General features: G+C 38.7%; 1 protein-coding gene across 1 annotated transcript; it reads right to left on the reverse strand.

Annotated features, from left to right (window-relative positions):
• Positions 1–2,972: 2,972 nt before the first annotated feature.
• On the reverse strand, positions 2,973–4,685 carry LOC149241042 (uncharacterized). Its single transcript, XM_089370420.1, has 2 exons — positions 3,819–4,685; positions 2,973–3,545 (listed from the first exon to the last, which is right to left on the reverse strand). The coding sequence occupies exons 1-2, from the start codon at positions 4,683–4,685 to the stop codon at positions 2,973–2,975; spliced, it is 1,440 nt and encodes a 479-aa protein (XP_089226546.1).
• Between the last annotated feature and the right edge of the window lie 15,713 nt (positions 4,686–20,398).

Consider the following 20,398-nt stretch of genomic DNA (forward strand, 5'->3'; position numbering starts at 1 on the left):
GCCACCCGCGTATGCCTGAGAGAATAGGTGGGAATAGGCACTGTGCAGATATCGCCCCAATCCCCACACTGGTGAGACGATTTCTGAGCACCCTCCTCCTGCACTAGATTTAATCCTTCTCGCCTCCAATTGAACCAGAAATCCCTCGAGTTGCCCCCTCTCCCTACAACCCCGGCTTGAATTGCAGCAGCAAGAGGCTTTACCATCCACCGACTCGCAGTTTCTCTGCTCTCGCACCCTTCGAACCTCAACATGCCAATGCACCCACATCCTTCGTTGATATCGTATTCCATTCCTTCTCTGCAGTCGAGCATTAACTGCATTCTGCGCCACCATCGAGAACCTCTGCCTTGCATTGAATACCCATCGCTTCGCTGCTGGGCCATTATACCTTGACGGCGGATTAACCAGGCGCATTAAGGTTACCACGGGGCGGCACATGCTGGGCATGTGGCACGCCCCCCCTTGACAAGTCATCACCCGCATCCGGGGACTCAGCCTCTCTGTGGAGTAGACTTTCACAATCCTTTTTTTGTTGGTTGCCTAGGATGATGTCCAGTTTGCCTTCTAGGAAGGGCTGGTCACAATCTACCCCAATATTTGCCAGAAGATCAGCTACCTTATTACCCTCTCTTTTGGTGTGATGGAAGGAAAGGGCATTGTGATTGCTCAGTTCGTGAGCAATGCTGCTTAGCCTGGCCTCTAATCTCCAGCTATCAGCTACCTTCCTGGCTTGAGAGCCATTCTTAATGCGTGTTGCCATGTTTATGAGGATTTGAGAATCGCCCCTCCACAATCAGCGGTTGAAGGTTGAGGCGTCTTGCTACTAGGATCCCTTGCCACATCCCTTCCAACTCCGCTGAATTGTTGGTATCCCATCCTATATTGCCGAAGTAGATCTGCAGGAGGGAGCCTTTGTGATTCCTTATGATGCCCCCAAATCTTGCTTGCCCAGGGTTGCCTTTCGAGGCTCCATCGAAATTGAGTTTGTATGAGTTGATGGGTGGGGCAGTCCATCCACTAACCTCCTTGCCTTTGCGATTCGCTATCTGATGCATGGTGGGCTCTTGTAGCAGCTGCAGCTTCCAGTTGTCTAGGATGTTTTTCTCGTTGTCTGTTGTGGGGAGATCCTCTTTAGTCCATGTTCTCAGAAGCATGGTTTCTTGGAGATTGCTGTGCATTCTGTTCCAGATATTTTCAATGGTCATACTTTGATTTTTGAATATGCGCCTGTTCCTTTCCTTCCAAATGTTCCATACTAGAATGCCCGGGATAATATTCCACAAGTGGTTGAGAATCTCACAGTTGTAAGGTCTTTTCGTCCATTGACGGATGGTGTCTATAATACTGTCAGCTTCTCTGCATCGCCTTTGACATCTAAATCCCACCTTTTCCCATAATTGATTGGCGATTGAGCAAGTATCCAGAAGATGCTGCAATGTTTCCTCATTTTGAAAGCAGTTGTGGCATATGGAAGGTCCTTGAAAATTACGTTTCCTTAGCTTGTCCCAGGTGAGAATCTTCTTGTGCCCAACCAACCAGAGGAAATGTGATATTTTAGGCCAGGCTTTGAAGCTCCATATCCCTTCCCAAAGAGGATCCGGCCTGGTGGGGAAGTTGCCTAGCAGATTGTAGGCTTCTGAGGTGGAGTAAGTGCCTTTAGGTAGGTAACCCCATCTGAGTATGTCCTCATTATTTTCATACCTGATTCGTCTTTTCTTTAACTCATTTTCCAGTGCTGCTATCTCCTGGAGGCTAGTGTTGTTGGTTATTTGATTGGTCGATTGCCATTTCCTAAATCCGTTCTCCACTTCCTCTGCCCAGAATTTATGCACTGTGGTTTGATGCTGCTCCTGGCTGCTTGGAATGATCATTGCAGGGAGAACACTTGAGAGTTTAGGCATCTGGTTCCAGGCATCATTCCAAAACCTAGCGCTTTGACCATTCTGTATTTCCCAAAAGCTGTGTTTCTGAACGAGCTGATGATGCTGTTTGGCTGCGTTCCAAATAATTGATCCATTGGTAGTGGGCGTGAACCTTATGAGCTCTGCTTGAGGCATGTTGTTGGTGTATTTGGCGGTCCATATTTTGGCCCATAACTTGTCTGGACTAGTCACCCATTGCCACCATATTTTGGCCGTCATGATGGTTTTGTTGTACTCAGGATCCCGAAGACCAATGTCGCCTTTGTTTTTGGGTTTACAGACAGTGTCCCATTTAACCAGTGCCCTCTTGTGATTGGTAGCTGAACTTCCCCAGAGAAAGTCGCGCTGCAAATTTCTCAGTCGCTTTAAGACCCACTTAGGTGCAGCAAGGATGGAGAAAAGATAGAGAGGCATGGCTTGAAGGATGGACTTGATAAGCACAACCCGGCTAGCTAGATTTAGGGAACGATAGGTCCATAGGTTGAGCTTGGACTCAAGCTTCTCCAGGAGAGCGCGCCATGCAGGCTGCTTTATGGCAGAGTCAGTGAGGGGAGCCCCCAAGTACGTGGAGGGGAGAGAAGCGGATTGGATACCAAGGATACGGTAGACAGCGAGTTTAACAGAAGGAGGGGTATGGAAGAAGAATATTTGAGATTTGGAGATGTTGACATGAGTGCCTGAGGCTTTTGAGAAGTCGTTGAGCAGGGATTTCAAACGAGAGGCTTCCTGAGCCGAAGGATAGCCATAGAGCATGGTGTCATCAACAAATTGCTGATGAGAGGAAGCCGGGGTGCTGTGAATAGAGATCCCTCTAAGCTGGTTAGAGTAGAGGGCTTGCTTGATGTGCCTACCAAGTCCTTCTGCCATAATCACAAATAGGAATGGGGAAAGGGGGTCCCCTTGTCTGATTCCCCTGGAGGGCTTGAAAGGACGGGAGGGAAAACCATTGACAAGGATGGAGAAATGGGAGGATGAAATAAGGCTCATGATCCATCTCACCCAAGAATCACAAAATCCAAAAGCTTTCAACATATTTTGGATGTAAGACTAGCTGAGCTTGTCGAAGGCCTTGGAGAGGTCGATTTTAAGTAACATGCCAGCTTGGTTGGATCGCTTGAGCGAATGTATGATTTCATGAGTGAGGATAATACCATCCATGATTTGTCTGCCCTCAACATATCCTGACTGCTCCGGAGAGATGAGCATAGGTAGAAGAGGTTTGAGCCTGTTTGCTATTACTTTGGATATGACTTTGTAAAGGACATTACAGAGAGCAATGGGCCTGAATTTATCTGGGGTGATGGAGTTTTCTTCTTTGGGGATGAGAGCTATAAAAGTGGAGTTAAGGGAGGGGAGCATCCAGCGAAGGGCCCTGGATTCTTCAACTATTTGCCAAACCTCCACTTTAATCAGGTCCCAGAAAGCATGAAAGAACGTAGTTGTAAAACCATCAGGGCCGGGGGCCTTACCTTCTTTGAGCTGTGCCATTGCTTCGTCTACCTCGTGAATGAGAATTGGGCGCATGAGCAGCTCGTTGTGTTCCTCTATAACCAGCCTAGGAATGTTGCTAGTAATTTTCTCAATCGCACTCTTCCGATCCGCCGTCTGCTCCTGGTGTACCTGCTGGAAGTGATTGATAAGGATTTCCTCTATCTTCTCATGTGCTTCTTCTTTGGTCCCCTCTGGGCTTTGGATGAAAGGAATTTTGTTGTGCATTCTTCTTTGCACTGTAGTGTTGTGAAAGAACTTAGTGTTGCGTTCCCCTTCTTTTAGCCACCTGATCCTTAATTTTTGCCTCCAGTAAATTTCTTCCTGCTTCCTTCTTTCTTCGAGCTGATTATAGATGTGCTTCTCTTTGTTCAAGGTTGCCTCCGTGTGCCCTGTGTTAATTACTGTCTGGTGTAGATCCTTGAGTTCCTGATTAAGCTCCTGTTGTGCTTCAAAAATGTTCCCAAAGGTCTCCCGATTCCATCGTTTGAGGTGGCCTTTTAGGAATCGCAGTTTCTGTTGTAGCTGGTACATCCTTGAGCCTTCTGGTGGGACAAAGGAGGTCCATATGGTTCTGACGAAGTCCTTGAATGCTGGATGCGTTAACCAAAAACCTTCAAATCGGAATGGTTTTTTGGTTTTGTCCCCTGGTCGTTGCCAATGAAGAGCTATTGGCCAGTGATCCGAGCTAGAGTGTGCCAAAATCTCCGCAGTGAAATCACCGCCTAGATGAAATGCATTATCCGAGATCAAAAAGCGGTCGAGTTTGGAGGCGATCTGGTGCTTGTCCCCTCTGTGATTGCTCCAAGTGAAGGTCCCATTGCAGAAAGACATGTCGATGAGTGAGGCGTTTTGGATGAAGTCCTTGAAATGTTCTGCTTCGGGTTCCAGTCTGGATCTTCCTCCAATTTTGTCCTCAATTTTGGTTATCATATTGAAATCCCCTACGACAATCCAAAGCGGATGCTGCCTGTTAGCGTTCAGCGCTTCAATGGTGTCAAGGAGCACTTTTTTGCTGCCGCCGTCCTGCGGAAAGTAGACATTGGATAAATTCCCATGAACATTGGTGCCCAGAATGTGAAAGGCAGCTTGAATGAGATGATGGGAGGCGTGGAAGTCAGTAAGCGATATTGCTTGGGTGTTCCAGGCGATTGCTAGCCCTCCCGAAGCTCCCGTTGCATCCACGGCTACTGAGCGGCAACCTGGCCAGGCCTTTGAAAGTATTCGGCCCAGCGTATGACTATTGCATTTGGTTTCTTGGAAGAAACACATTTGCGGTTTTTCCAGCTTGATCATGTTTTTTAGCATCCTAGATTTTGAGGGGCTGTTAAGCCCTCTTAGATTCCAGGAGATAAGCTTCATGGATAACTGGTTTGGGTAGGGCTAAAGTACTTCGTAAGCTTCGCATATCTCCCTGAGTCCACGAGGAGTTTGCCTACCTCCTTGTTCTCTGAAGATCTGTCTTTCTTCCTCTTTTTTTGGAGTCCTTTGGACGTAGATTGCTGTCCCAAGCGCTACCAGGTTGAATGCCTAGTTGCTGTTGGTGGAAGGCTCTGGATATGACCTCTTCCAGCTTTTCTAAATCAGTCTCTGAGATGGAGTCATATGCCTCTTTCCTACAAGCTAGCTCCAATCCAATGATGTCCAGACCGTGGAGATCTATGCTTTCAGGTTCTACCTCCATTATTTGAGCTTGACTTGTGTCTTCTTGAGAGATCTCTGAGATCTTTAGGGGAGTCGACGTCTCATCCCTTTCTTTTTCCTTGGGGGTTTCCTCTGGATCTTTCTGGTGCCTGCTTAAGATGGTCGGGATTAGAATGGGGGCTTTTGATTTGGGAGGGGGACTGGAAGGGGGGGGGTGGGTGGAGGAGGATGGGCGGGCAGGGATGTTATTGTTGTGCAAGGGTTGGTCTTCAGGGAAATCACTGAGAGACTCAAAGCTGTTCTTGGAAGCAGGGTTGTGGGTGTTGGGAGGCTGAGGTTTGGAAGCATTCGGAGGCTTCTTATGTGCACGCTTTCTATTAGAGACCTGGGTGAAGCCATCCTGAGATGGGGAGTCAGAAGATTCAAGCGAGCTAGCTTTGACAGAGAGTGGACAGTCCCGAAACAGATGCCCTATTGCATGGCATCTTCGACACCTGAACGGTACATGTTCATAGTCCAGGGGCTGGGTCCATTCCTCGTCGCGATGGGCTAGGGTTATTGAATCAGGAAGAGCTTCATTGAGACGAATAAAAACACAGATCCTTGCATAGGAAATATACTTACGAGTTTTTGTTTCCTCAGATGCTCTGATATATTGTCCCACTCCATTACCTATGCGTTTCAAACTTTCCTCTTCCCAGTATTCATCGGGGAGAGAGAATAACCTGATCCAGACCAGAGCCCATGTGAGATCTTCCTTGTCAGGGTTAAATCTGGGTTTCCAGTTTGTGATATAAAGGCCTGCTGAGTTAAAGAAGTACAGACCCCCTCCTAGGATCCTGTATTTATCTTCTAGGCAATAAAAGATGGCGGTGAAGAAGCCCTTCGGCCCTAGCTGGAGAGAGACATCTCCCTTAGGCTTCCACTTTGCTGCGATCCATCCATTTAGGGCACGTTCGGTTGGCCAAAACCCTATAAATTTACCAATGATTGCATGGTCTGTCATGAACTCAATCCTGCTGTCAATCTTATCTCCAGGCAGTTCTATGCGCGGCCTAACCTTGGCTACCGGTCGGCAGGTAGAGGAGGTGACCTGCGGTTCATTCGCCTGGGTCTCTTGTGCTTCTGGTTTATCATTGTCGTCTTCCTGTTGCTTTTTCCCTTTGCTCAGTATGTCCAGATCCACTGATCCAAATATGACTTCAGGTCCCGTACTATGCTGTGAGGGGGGGGGGGCTTTGACGACCCCCCCTGGGGTTGAGCCATTGTCGTTCGTTGTTCCCCTGCAGCTCTGTCACGCTGCAGCGAATGATGATCAGAGCGTGAGCCCGATCCGCCGTGCAGAATGCGCCGTCGAGGGTTTCGTCCTTCGAACCCTAGCTCAGTCGCTCATTCCTCGCCTCTTCCTATATTATTATTATTATTAATATATTAATTTATATTAATTATATTAATTATATTATTATTAATTATAATATTGTTAATACTAATTATATTATTAATATTAATTTGTTTTAGAATATAATATTAATTCTAATATAAAATTAATTTAATTTTATTAATATACCTAGGGAAAAATTAATTCAAATATGAAATTGATTTTAACATAGGGAATATTAAATTATTAATATTAATAATATTATTAATATATTAATTGATATTAATAATATTAATTATATTAATTTATATTAATTATTATTGTTAATTAATTATTTCATTATATTAATTATATTATTATTTTTAATTATATTATTATTCCTCAATATATTAATTATATTTTTATTAATATATTATTTTATTAATATTAATTATATTAATAATGTATTAATTAATCAATATCAGTTATATTAATTATAATAATATTAATATTAATTCTATTATTAATATTAATTATAATACTAGAATTAATTTGTTTTAAAATATAGTATTAATTCTAATATAAGATTAATATTATACCTAGGGAGATATTAATTCTAATAAGAAATTGATTTTAACCTAGGGAGTAATGATACTAATAGGAAATTAATATCTAGGGTTTGCTATCCTCACTCTCAATTTTTCGAGTAAAAGGATATCACTCCAAGTATCCCCTCCGTACTGGGACAAGATTATGGATTTCAGAGACCTGTGGTTTGAATCTTTTGAATTATTGACCGGAGAATCCACAGTTTTGTCATTTTTGTACCAATGTTTCAAATCCCAAATGGGATCCATCTTCAGGATATGAGAAATGATGATGACAGAGCAGCAACGGAGAAATAATAAATAGTGATGAGGATAAAACTTATGGAGAAACAAACTGTCGGCTGAAATAATAATTTTAATTAAATTTTTATTTTTAGATAATTTAATAATTTGTTTTTTTTTTTTTTTTTTTTTTTAATTATTTATTAATTTGTTTAATTAATATTATATATATAATATTAATATGTTTTTTAAAAATTACTATGTTTTAATATATAATATTAATATGTTTTTTAAAATTAATTTGTTTTAATCTATAATATTAATATAATATGAAATTAATTTCTAAATAATTTAATTAAATTATTAATATTAATTATATTAATTATATTATTGATATATTATTAATATTAATTATATTAATTATATTATTAATATATTATTAATATTAATTATATTATTATTAATATATTATTAATATTAATTATATTATTATTAATATATTATTAATATAAATTATATAAATTATATTATTATTATTATTATATATTATTTTATATTAATTATATTAATTATATTATTATTAATTATAATATTGTTAATACTTATTATTTTAATTATATTATTAATATTAATTTGTTTTAGAATATAATATTAATTCTAATACAAAATTAATTTAATTTTATTAATATACCTCGGGAAAAATTAATTCAAATATGAAATTGATTTTAACATAGGGAATATTAAAATTAATAATATTAATAATATTATTAATTGATATTAATAATATTAATTATATTAATTATTGTTGTTAATTAATTATTTAATTATATTATTATTTTTAATTATATTATTATTCCTCAATATATTAATTATATTTTTATTAATATATTATTTTATTAATATTAATTATATTAATAATGTATTAATTAATTAATATCAATTATATCAATTATGTTAATTATATTATTTTTAATTATAATAATATTAATATTAATTCTATTAATTGTATTATTAATATTAATTTAATACTCGAATTAATTTGTTTTAAATATAGTATTAATTCTAATATGAGATTAATATTATACCTAGGGAGATATTAATTCTAATAAGAAATTGATTTTAACCTAGGGAGTAATGATACTAATAGGAAATTAATATCTAGGGTTTGCTATCCTCACTCTCGATTTTTCGAGTAAAAGAATATCACTCCAAGTATCCCCTCTGTCACGCTCTAACATATAGTAAAAAAAAAAATTTCTTTATATACAACAAAACATACTAATCCACTTATGTTATAACAAATCTCGTGTACACATATTCATACATTATTTGACCTAAGTGATTGTGCAATAATACTATAGCACGTATGATGGGTTTTCACTTTGACATACATGTTTTACACTGCGCCACATGCACGTTATAATCATCATGGAAATAATTCATTGACTTACTATGTGTATCCGCTTTGGTCTACATGCCATATATATAATGTACACAACTCTCTTATTGGATTATTCAACGGTGCTCTTTTGTATTAGTGTTAAGGTGCGGAGTCAAGGTTTTGCTGCCACGGTGCACTCCGGGTACCCTGAGCTGGCACCTCCTTAACTGCGGAATTAAAGGTTTATGCATTGGAGTTTGACTTAAACTGTTCTGATCTGAAGTGAGGACAGTGAGGCACTGTCGCTTACAGTCCTTGATTAATGTAGTTCATCCATTTAGCGTGATCAACGGTCCTCCTCTGTCTTGCCATGTGCGGTGGCGTGCTGTTGAGTTGCATGACTTACGAGGCTAGCTCCTCGGTCTTGACACTTCGCGCTAAAAAGATCATTCCAGATCCTTCGCTCTGATCAAACGGTGGATGTAACCCTGTTCAGATCAAGGGTGTAGCTTGTGCCACGAATCAGGGTTATGGATTGAATATTTAAGGTTTGATTTATGGCGACTTGGTTATTGTTTTCACTTTGCAGCAAGAGCCTGGCTGTCGAAGCTCTCGGCTCTGCCGCATTCGGCCGTCGACTGTTTAGATCTTCACTGCTCCAGGGTTCCATGATAATCCATGCCATAAGGAAACCAATACAACTCGGTCTCTGAACAGGTTAAGTTAAGTTCTGAAAAGCATTCTTATGGTATTTTCGTTTTAATTTACTAGCTCACAGCTGCTCGGCAAGGTTCTCAGTCATTACTTGTTCTCATGTTTTGTTTTCAGGGCAGGCTTGCAGTCATTCGAAGGGCATTTGGGGAGGAAATCCAACCCTCAAACCCTCGGCCCTTTCCATCACAGGTATGAGAGTTCTTTCGCTTCCCGTAGAGTTTATTCGGCTTTCCCACAGCGCCGTGGCTAACCTCTGTTCTACTGAACAGGGAAAGCCATGGTACCCTGCTCCCATGAGCATTCTGCCGCCATGCCACCAGGGTTTCGATACTATGAATCTATATAACTTAGGCTTAGTTCTATTTGAGTTTGTATTTGGACTGTTGTTACATATTAAGTTCCGGCGACCTCTGTTTTAGTCCGGACCCTCGTTTAAATGTAACTAAGCACAGCTAAGTTCTGGTGTTGGTTCGGCTCATGGTATGACCGATAGTAAGATACAGTTCTGTCTTTGTATATTTAACTGTTGCTATAATTTAATCCCGAGCTCGTCTTTGTTTTACAAGCTATTGTATATTTATTTTGAATTTAATTAAGCGTTATACTGTTCTCGGCACGTTTGTGAACTCGGCATGTATTATATGGTTATCTTTTCAGCCTTAAGCAATTTATGCATTGCAACTATTTTGAGTAAGGATTTAAGTTCTGTATCTCCTTTCTGGTATATGTTGCAATATCCGTTTATGTTTGCTAGCTTTCAGCTATGGTGTTCTCCGCCTTTCTCGATTGAACCCTAGCTCAACTAAGGTCACTCGTTCTGAGCGAGGGTTTATGTAAATATTAGCTGAGAATGGTTGTAACCAGAGTTACCGCGCATTCCTCGGCATATTTATTCAAATGATTTAGTTAATAGTTTTCATATACATATGACTGTGGTTTGAATATGCGCATACGAATTTCAGAGGTTCTGTTCCAAGTATGTTACAGATCTTACGGCCCTCCTGGCCGAGGTTTTATACCTGAGTATTCTTTACTCGTTTCGAAATATTAATTCGGGTTCCGATAACATGCATTCTTTTCCTAAGACGTATCAGCATCTTTATATAGCTAAATGTCTTGTCTTTACATTATTTTACGTTCTTGACAGGGTGTCTGTATAATCTTTCGGATCTTGCTGTTCATGAAACTATGATTCCTTTCTTTGGCATGCATGTGTATCTAAGGGTCTGCACAGTTCTATCATTGAACATATTTTTGCTATCTCGGCAGTAGCAGTAACCTGCTTACTCCGTTACTACTGTTACTTCAGAGTAAAATATGCAAGGGTTTTACTTTCGTTATTTTTCTTTAAAATGCAAATGTAGTCCAATCCGTCTATATTACAGTAGCTATCATTTCTTGCTTATTTTCTGTTAAGAAAGATAATCAGATAGTTCTGTTGTATCTAACTTTTAGCACACAGCATACAGTCATATAAGAGACATTTCAGTAATTAATTTAATCATAGTAGGCCATACCTGTTTCTTGTATGCAACCTACTTGTAATGCTTGTCAAACCACCCGTCCGTAGGAAGCTCTTCACTCTCTTCCACCCCCAAGCACTTGCAGGTCCTACTCGACCGCAATTACACTGGTCTCGCCAGTAAAACGCTATCTGATCCTAACCAGACATAGCGTGCACAGGAAAAAGCTTTTCCCTTATGCCATCTGATCCTAACCAGACATAGCATACATCTTCTTTTTCCTTTCTTGTCTCTGCCATCTGATCCTAACCAGACTTGGCATTTTTCCCCTTTTTCCTCTGGGGTCTCAACTACCTCCAGGTAGTTAGGGTTTCCAGGTAACTGATTCCTCAGTTACTAACCATGATTAATCATAACTCAGTTCAAATAATATCAACACAATTGTTTATCATTTCATAAAATTAATAATAGGGTTATATATATATTTTCAAATAAAGTCTTTGTTCAATAGTTACTTTTACTATTACCAACATTAACTTTTCACAAGGGGTGTTACATCTCCCCCTCCTGAAAGTCTACATCGTCCCGATGTTGCTGTTCATTCAAAAACAAACTGGGATAAGTATCCCTCATTAACTGTTCATCTTCCCAGGTGGCCTCTTCAGGCCCAAAGTGCTGCCACTGCACTTTAACCTGGCTGATGACCTTTTTCCGCAGCTCGACTCTTCTCCGATCTAATATGTTCACTGGTTCGACTAGGAACTCTCCTTCCGGTTCCACCTGAAACACATAACAATTAAATCAGCTGCTTACTAATATTCCATTTCAGTTTATGTTATATATCAGTTTTTCCTTACCTGAATGTCCTGCCAACTTATTATATGTCTAGGGTCATACACATATCTCTTTAAAACTGATACATGGAAGACATTGTGAACCCGAATATGGCTGGGTAGGGCGAGCTGATAAGCTACCGGCCCTACTCGCGCCAGAATTTGGAATGGTCCACAAAAACGCGGTGCCAATTTGGCACATGCATTCCATTGAAGGGTACTTTTCCTAGCTCGAATTCTGATGTACACATGTTCACCCACTTGGTATTCTTTAAATGTTCTTTTCCGATCTGCAAAATTCTTTTGCCTGTCTTGTGCCATCTTTAAATTAGTTCGAACTTTCTTCACCATGACCTCCATTTCTTCCAACATTTCAGGACCTAGCAAGAATTTATCCTCTGGTCCACCCCAACTGGAGGGTGTGCGGCATTTCCGGCCATAGAGTACTTCGAATGGGCTCATTTTCAAGGATGAGTGATAGCCATTGTTATAGGCGAATTCCACTAGATGTAGATACTCCTCCCATCGCGTAGGTTGCTGCATCACATAAGACCTCAACATGTCCTCCAACACTTGATTCACCCGCTCAGTCTGTCCGTCAGTTTGCGGATGATATGCGGTGCTGAAGCTCAACTGAGTTCCTAGACCTTCAAATAAGGTCCTCCAAAAAGCTGAGGTAAACTTAACATCACGATCAGATATTATTACTTTCGGCAGCCCATGAAGTTTAAATATATTTTGCATAAAAATGTTTGCGATTTGAGCTGCACGATAAGTGGATTGAACCGGTATGAAGTGAGCTGACTTGCTGAGTTTATCCACTACTACCATTATAGAATCATTATTCTTTTTGGATTTCGGCAAACCGGTAATAAAGTCCATGGTTATGGTCTCCCATTTCCATTCTGGTATGGGTATTGGCTGTAGCAGTCCTGCAGGATGCTGATGTTCAGCTTTCACCTGCTGACACTCCAAACAGCGCGCCAAGTATTCTACAACATCCTTCTTCATGCCTGGCCAGTAATACTCCTTCCTTAATGAGGTGATTAATTTCTGGTAACCAGGATGCCCTGCATAAGGACTTCTATGATTTTCATCCAGAATCTTTTCTTTAATACTGCTCTGATTGGGTATGTAAATCTTCTTCTGAAAACACAACATGCCGGCTGTATTCAAGGTATAACCTTGTTGTATGGAACGGGCATCTGAATTTTGCACCAAATGCTTCTTTTGCAAATAAATCTGATCTTGCGCCGCAGCCTCCTCAATCTCTTGGTCAAGAGTGGACCATCCTTGACTGATACCAATCTCATAAATGCAATGCACTTTTCGACTTAGTGCATCAGCTACTCTGTTCTCCTTTCCCTTTAGGTGTTTAATTTCGAAATCGAAATTTCCCAAGAAGTCCACCCATCTTGCTTGTCTTGCGTTTAAAGTGGGTTGACTAAAGTAACTAGTCAAGCTGTGGTGATCCGTCATTAGCAGAAATTTCCTCCCTACTAAATAATGGCGCCACATCTTCAGAGCATGGATCACAGCGGTTAATTCCAGGTCATATGCAGAATATTTCTGCTCATGCTCCTTCAACTTCCTGGATTCATAGGCAATCACTTTGCCTTCCTGCATTAGCACTCCACCCACGCCCTCCTTACTGGCATCTGTACAGACTACATATTCCTTTTCGGGATCTGCCACACACAGCACAGGTGCTGTGGTAAGTAAATGCTTGAGCTGTTCGAAGCTCCGCTGACAATCTGCTGTCCACTTAAACACTTTTCCCTTCTTTTGCAAGGAGGTAATGGGGAAGGCAACTCTAGAAAAACCTTCTACAAACCGCCGGTAATATCCAGCCAGCCCCATGAAAGATCGAATGTCTGCTACATCCTTGGGTGTAGGCCAATCCATTATAGTTTTAATCTTTTCTGGGTCTACAGCTATACCTTCCTTTGTGATAATGTGACCCAAATACTGGATCTGTTCTTTATAAAAATCACATTTGCTGAATTTTCCATACAGCTGATGCTCTCGTAAAGTCTGTAACACTATCCTCAAATGTTCCTCATGCTCTTTCTTATTCCGGGAGTAAATAAGTATATCATCAATGAAGATCAATACAAATTTGTCTAAGTATTTATGAAATACACTATTCATCAAACACATGAATGTTGCAGGCGCATTAGTTAACCCAAAAGGCAGTACCACAAACTCGTAATGTCCATAACGAGTACGAAAAGCGGTCTTGGCTATGTCTTCATCTTTTATTCTAATTTGGTGGTATCCTGATCTCAAATCGATCTTTGAGAAAATGGTCGCCCCCTTCACCTGATCAAACAGCTCGTCAATGCGGGGTAGTGGATATTTGTTTTTAACTGTCAGTTTATTCAGCTGTCTATAATCTATGCACATTCTCAGAGTCCCATCCTTTTTCCTCACAAATAGCACAGGAGCTCCCCAAGGAGAGACACTGGGGCGGATGTACTTCTTTTCCAGCAGCTCTTGCAGTTGCATTTTCAACTCCGTTAACTCCGGCACACTCATCCGATAGGGTGCTCGGGACACTGGGGCTGCTCCGGGTATCAGCTCAATGGTGAAGTCCAAATCCCTTTTAGGTGGCAGCCCTGGAATTTCTTCAGGGAATACATCTGCAAATTCTTGCACTACTGGTATATCTTTAACAGTTGCAACCTTATCCACAGAATCTGCAAACCCCACTTGTACTGCATAAATCTGGCACTTATTTCGGATACACTTAACCAGCTGAGAGGCTGTGATCGGCCGAATTTGCACTGGTTTCTGGATGCCTTGAATCTCTTTTCCCATACCCAGCTCATCTCTGTAAGAGACTGTTTTTGTTTTACAATTAATTACAGACCACCGTCGTTCCAACCAGTCCATTCCTATCAGCACGTCATAGGAACCAAGAGGAAGTACATTTAACTCAGTTGTTATTGTTTGGCCAGCTAACCTTAATGGACAATTGCTGACTTTGGTTAGTACTCGTCTTTTGGTCCTAGTGGCCAGCTGTACTAACCATGGGCTTTTAAATTTAGTGGTTTGCAAACCACAACTTTCTACCACTTTAGGACTTATATAGCTTAAAGTAGCTCCTGGGTCTACTAAAACAGAAACAGTTCGATCAAAGATCTTACCTTCGAACTCTATCATTGTTGGCTGGTAATCAGCTTGCCGATCCTCCAGTGCTGCATTTATTCTGGGCATGGATCGAGCCACATCTCCTACTGTTGAAGCTTCGTAGATCTGGGACAACTGATCGCTGTCCTTCCGATGAGGGCAGTTTCTGATATAATGGGGTCCGCCACAACCCCAACACTGAACAGGTGGCCGAGCTGAGCCTTCATTGTCCAATCTAACTTGCTGTTCACTGTATTTGGATTCTGCAGGAGGCTTGAATCTGCTCTGAGTTTTTGCTGGATTTTTAGTGCTGGCTCCTTTCGAAAATCCTTTCTGAAAACTGCTGCGTGTTCCTTTACTACCCATAGGCATTTTACTGCCCCGCTTATCTGTCCAACGCTTTCCAGAATTTTCTCCTTTTGATTTGTTCTGCTGATAACACAGTCTTGCTTTTCGAATTGCTTCATCCATGGTTTTCGGATTATCGAACTCTATCCTTTCTCGCATTGTCAGAGGTAAGCTGCTCACAAATCTTTGCACCTTAGCCTTCTCTTCACGAATATAGGGCACGTAGCGAAGCAGGGACGTGAATTTAGTTACAAATTCATCAATGGTCTGCTTTCCAAGCCGCAGATCATGGAATTATCGCGCTTTTTCATCATAAAAGCATTTTGTCAGGTACTTCTCTTTAAAATATCCTTGAAACTTTTCCCATGTCACATCCTGTTCACTTATTCCCCGCACCATCTTGACCTCTTCCCACCATAGCGTGGCTTTGGCTTGCAACTGGAATATAGCCAGCCTTGCCTTAAGATGATGATCATATTCATACACCTGAAAATACTTATTCATATTAATCAGCCATGCCTCTGCAGCTTCTTCAGATTCTCCGTCGAAATGAGGTGGTTTAATCTTCCTGAATTCTCCTTGTAATTCCATCCGGGGTCTTTTTGGAGTTTGATATTCAGAAGCGTTAACAGACTTCTCTCCTCGCGTCTCTCCTCTGTCCTCTGCTTCCTCCTGTTCAGTATGATAGCTCTGTTCATCTGTTATTTGTGCTTGTTCAGGCCTCGGATGTGACTGCTGTTGATGTTGTTTATCAGATAAGCTTTTCAGGATCCTCTCCTGTTCAACATTCAATCTTGCGTTATCTGCACGCAGCCGGGCCATTTCATCTTTTAGCTCCTGCAATGTCCTCAATAGCGTTGAGTCAGTAGTGCGACCTGCTGCTCCCAGTTGTACCCAAAACTCAGAATTCCCTTGAGGTTGTTCCATGTTATCTGGTGGTTCCGGATTTCCATAAGGAGCACTGTTTGCTCTTCTCATTCTGCTACTACCTGTTTAGGATAACTTATTAACAGTTTCAATTTAACTTTGGCGTATTTATGAACTTTTGTCATGATATTATGTATATTCATGTTACTGTAATTTAAATTCTTCCCAAAGGTCACAGAGTTGTAAACCTTGGGCTCTGATACCAATTTGTCACGCTCTAACATATAGTAAAAAAAAAAAATTCTTTATATACAACAAAACATACTAATCCACTTATGTTATAACAAATCTCGTGTACACATATTCATACATTATTTGACCTAAGTGATTGTGCAATAATACTATAGCATGTATGATGGGTTTTCACTTTGACATACATGTTTTACACTGCGCCACATGCACGTTATAATCATCATGGAAATAATTCATTGACTTACTATGTGTATCCGCTTTGGTCTACATGCCATATATATAATGTACACAACTCTCTTATTGGATTATTCAACGGTGCTCTGTTGTATTAGTGTTAAGGTGCGGAGTCAAGGTTTTTCTACCACGGTGCACTCCGGGTACCCTGAGCTGGCACCTCCTTAACTGCGGAATTAAAGGTTTATGCATTGGAGTTTGACTTAAACTGTTCTGATCTGAAGTGAGGACAGTGAGGCACTGTCGCTTACAGTCCTTGATTAATGTAGTTCATCCATTTAGCGTGATCAACGGTCCTCCTCTGTCTTGCCATGTGCGGTGGCGTGCTGTTGAGTTGCATGACTTACGAGGCTAGCTCCTCGGTCTTGACACTTCGCGCTAAAAAGATCATTCCAGATCCTTCGCTCTGATCAAACGGTGGATGTAACCCTGTTCAGATCAAGGGTGTAGCTTGTGCCACGAATCAGGGTTACGGATTGAATATTTAAGGTTTGATTTATGGCGACTTGGTTATTGTTTTCACTTTGCAGCAAGAGCCTGGCTGTCGAAGCTCTCGGCTCTGCCGCATTTGGCCGTCGACTGTTTAGATCTTCACTGCTCCAGGGTTCCATGATAATCCATGCCATAAGGAAACCAATACAACTCGGTCTCTGAACAGGTTAAGTTAAGTTCTGAAAAGCATTCTTATGGTATTTTCGTTTTAATTTACTAGCTCACAGCTGCTCGGCAAGGTTCTCAGTCATTACTTGTTCTCATGTTTTGTTTTCAGGGCAGGCTTGCAGTCATTCGAAGGGCATTTGGGGAGGAAATCCAACCCTCAAACCCTCAGCCCTTTCCATCACAGGTATGAGAGTTCTTTCGCTTCCCGTAGGGTTTATTCGGCTTTCCCACAGCGCCGTGGCTAACCTCTGTTCTACTGAACAGGGAAAGCCATGGTACCCTGCTCCGATGAGCACTCTGCCGCCATGCCACCAGGGTTTCGATACTATGAATCTATATAACTTAGGCTTAGTTCTATTGGAGTTTGTATTTGGACTGTTGTTACATATTAAGTTCCGGCGACCTCCGTTTTAGTCCGGACCCTCGTTTAAATGTAACTAAGCACAGCTAAGTTCTAGTGTTGGTTCGGCTCATGGTATGACCAATAGTAAGATACAGTTCTGTCTTTGTATATTTAACTGTTGCTATAATTTAATCCCGAGCTCGTCTTTGTTTTACAAGCTATTGTATATTTATTTTGAATTTAATTAAGCGTTATACTGTTCTCGGCACGTTTGTGAACTCGGCATGTATTATATGGTTATCTTTTCAGCCTTAAGCAATTTATGCATTGCAACTATTTTGAGTAAGGATTTAAGTTCTGTATCTCCTTTCTGGTATATGTTGCAATATCCGTTTATGTTTGCTAGCTTTCAGCTATGGTGTTCTCCGCCTTTCTCGATTGAACCCTAGCTCAACTAAGGTCACTCGTTCTGAGCGAGGGTTTATGTAAATATTAGCTGAGAATGGTTGTAACCAGAGTTACCGCGCATTCCTCGGCATATTTATTCAAATGATTTAGTTAATAGTTTTCATATACATATGACTGTGGTTTGAATATGCACATACAAATTTCAGAGGTTCTGATCCAAGTATGTTACAGATCTTACGGCCCTCCTGGCCGAGGTTTTATACCTGAGTATTCTTTAATCGTTTCGAAATATTAATTCGGGTTCCGATAACATGCATTCTTTTCCTAAGACGTATCAACATCTTTATATAGCTAAATGTCTTGTCATTACATTATTTTACGTTCTTGACAGGGTGTCTGTATAATCTTTCGGATCTTGCTGTTCATGAAACTATGATTCCTTTCTTTGGCATGCATGTGTATATAAGGGTCTGCATAGTTCTATCATTGAACATATTTTTGCTATCTCGGCAGTAGCAGTAACTTGCTTACTCCGTTACTACTGTTACTTCAGATAAAAATATGCAAGGGTTTTACTTTCGTTATTTTTCTTTAAAATGCAAATGTAGTCCAATCCGTCTATATTACAGTAGCTATCATTTCTTGCTTATTTTCTGTTAAGAAAGATAATCAGATAGTTCTGCTGTATCTAACTTTTAGCACACAGCATACAGTCATATAAGAGACATTTCAGTAATTAATTTAATCATAGTAGGCCATACCTGTTTCTTGTATGCAACCTACTTGTAATGCTTGTCAAACCACCCGTCTGTAGGAAGCTCTTCACTCTCTTCCACCCCCAAGCACTTGCAGGTCCTACTCGACCGCAATTACACTGGTCTCGCCAGTAAAACGCTATCTGATCCTAACCAGACATAGCGTGCACAGGAAAAAGCTTTTCCCTTATGCCATGTGATCCTAACCAGACATAGCATACATCTTCTTTTTCCTTTCTTGTCTCTGCCATCTGATCCTAACCAGACTTGGCATTTTTCCCCTTTTTCCTCTGGGGTCTCAACTACCTCCAGGTAGTTAGGGTTTCCAGGTAACTGATTCCTCAGTTACTAACCATGATTAATCATAACTCAGTTCAAATAATATCAACACAATTGTTTATCATTTCATAAAATTAATAATAGGGTTATATATATATTTTCAAATAAAGTCTTTGTTCAATAGTTACTTTTACTATTACCAACATTAACTTTTCACAAGGGGTGTTACACCCTCCGTACTGGGACAAGATTATGGATTTCAGAGACCTGTGGTTTGAATCTTTTGAATTATTGACCGGAGAATCCACAGTTTTGTCATTTTTGTACCAACGTTTCAAATCCCAAATGGGATCCATCTTCAGGATATGAGAAATGATGATGACAGAAGAGCAGCGGAGAAATAATAAATAGTGATGAGGATAAAACTTATGGAAAAACAAACTGTCGGCTGAAATAATAATTTTAATTAAATTTCTATTTTTATATAATTTAATAATTTGTTTTTTAAAAAAAATAATATATATTATTAATATTTTTTAATTACTTTGTTTATATATAATATTAATATGTTTTTTAAAATTAATTTGTTTTAATCTATAATATTAATTATAATATGAAATTAATTTCTAAATAATTTAATTAAATTATTAATATTAATTATATTAATTATATTATTGATATATTATTAATATTAATTATATTATTAATATTATTAATATATTATTAATATTAATTATATTATTATTAATATATTAATTAATTATTAATAATTATTCTATTAATTATATTAATTATTATTATTAATTAATTAATTATATTAATATTATTTATTATATTATTATTCCTAAATGTAATAATTATTATTATTATTAATATTAATTATATAAATTATATTATTATTATATTAATTTATATTAATTATATTATTATTAATTATAATATTGTTAATACTAATTATATTAATATTATAATTATATTATTAATATTAATTTGTTTTAGAATATAGTATTAATTCTAAGATAAAATTAATTTAATTTTATTAATATACCTAGGGAAAAATTAATTCAAATATGAAATTGATTTTAACATAGGGAATATTAAATTATTAATATTAATAATTATTATTAATATAAATTATATATTAATATAAATTATATATATATTAATAATAATATAATTAATACTAGATTTAGGAATAATAATATAATAAATAATATTAATATAATTAATAATAATAATTAATAATAATAATTAATAATAATAATTATTAATAATATAATAATAAATAATATTTAATAATAATATAATAATAATAATTAATAATATTAATATTAATTTTATTTAGAAATTAATTTCATATTATAATTAATATGATAGATTAAAACAAATTAATTTTAAAAAGCATATTAATATTATATATTAAAACAAAGTAATTTTTAAAAAACATATTAATATTATATATATAATATTAATTAAACAAATTAA

This window comes from Pinus tabuliformis, chromosome 8 (genome assembly GCF_031772625.1).
Source record: "Pinus tabuliformis cultivar Carrire ecotype Pingquan chromosome 8, CPIR1, whole genome shotgun sequence".
Lineage (NCBI taxonomy): Eukaryota > Viridiplantae > Streptophyta > Pinopsida > Pinales > Pinaceae > Pinus > Pinus tabuliformis.

Coding starts and splice junctions, on each gene's coding strand:
- LOC149241042 (XM_089370420.1), bottom strand. CDS start 4,685: ATGTGTTTCTTCCAAGAAACCAAATGCAATAGTCATACGCTGGGCCGA. Junction 3,546..3,818: donor TCAAGGATCTACACCAGACA/GTAATTAACACA, acceptor CACTTCCAGCAG/GTACACCAGGAGCAGACGGC.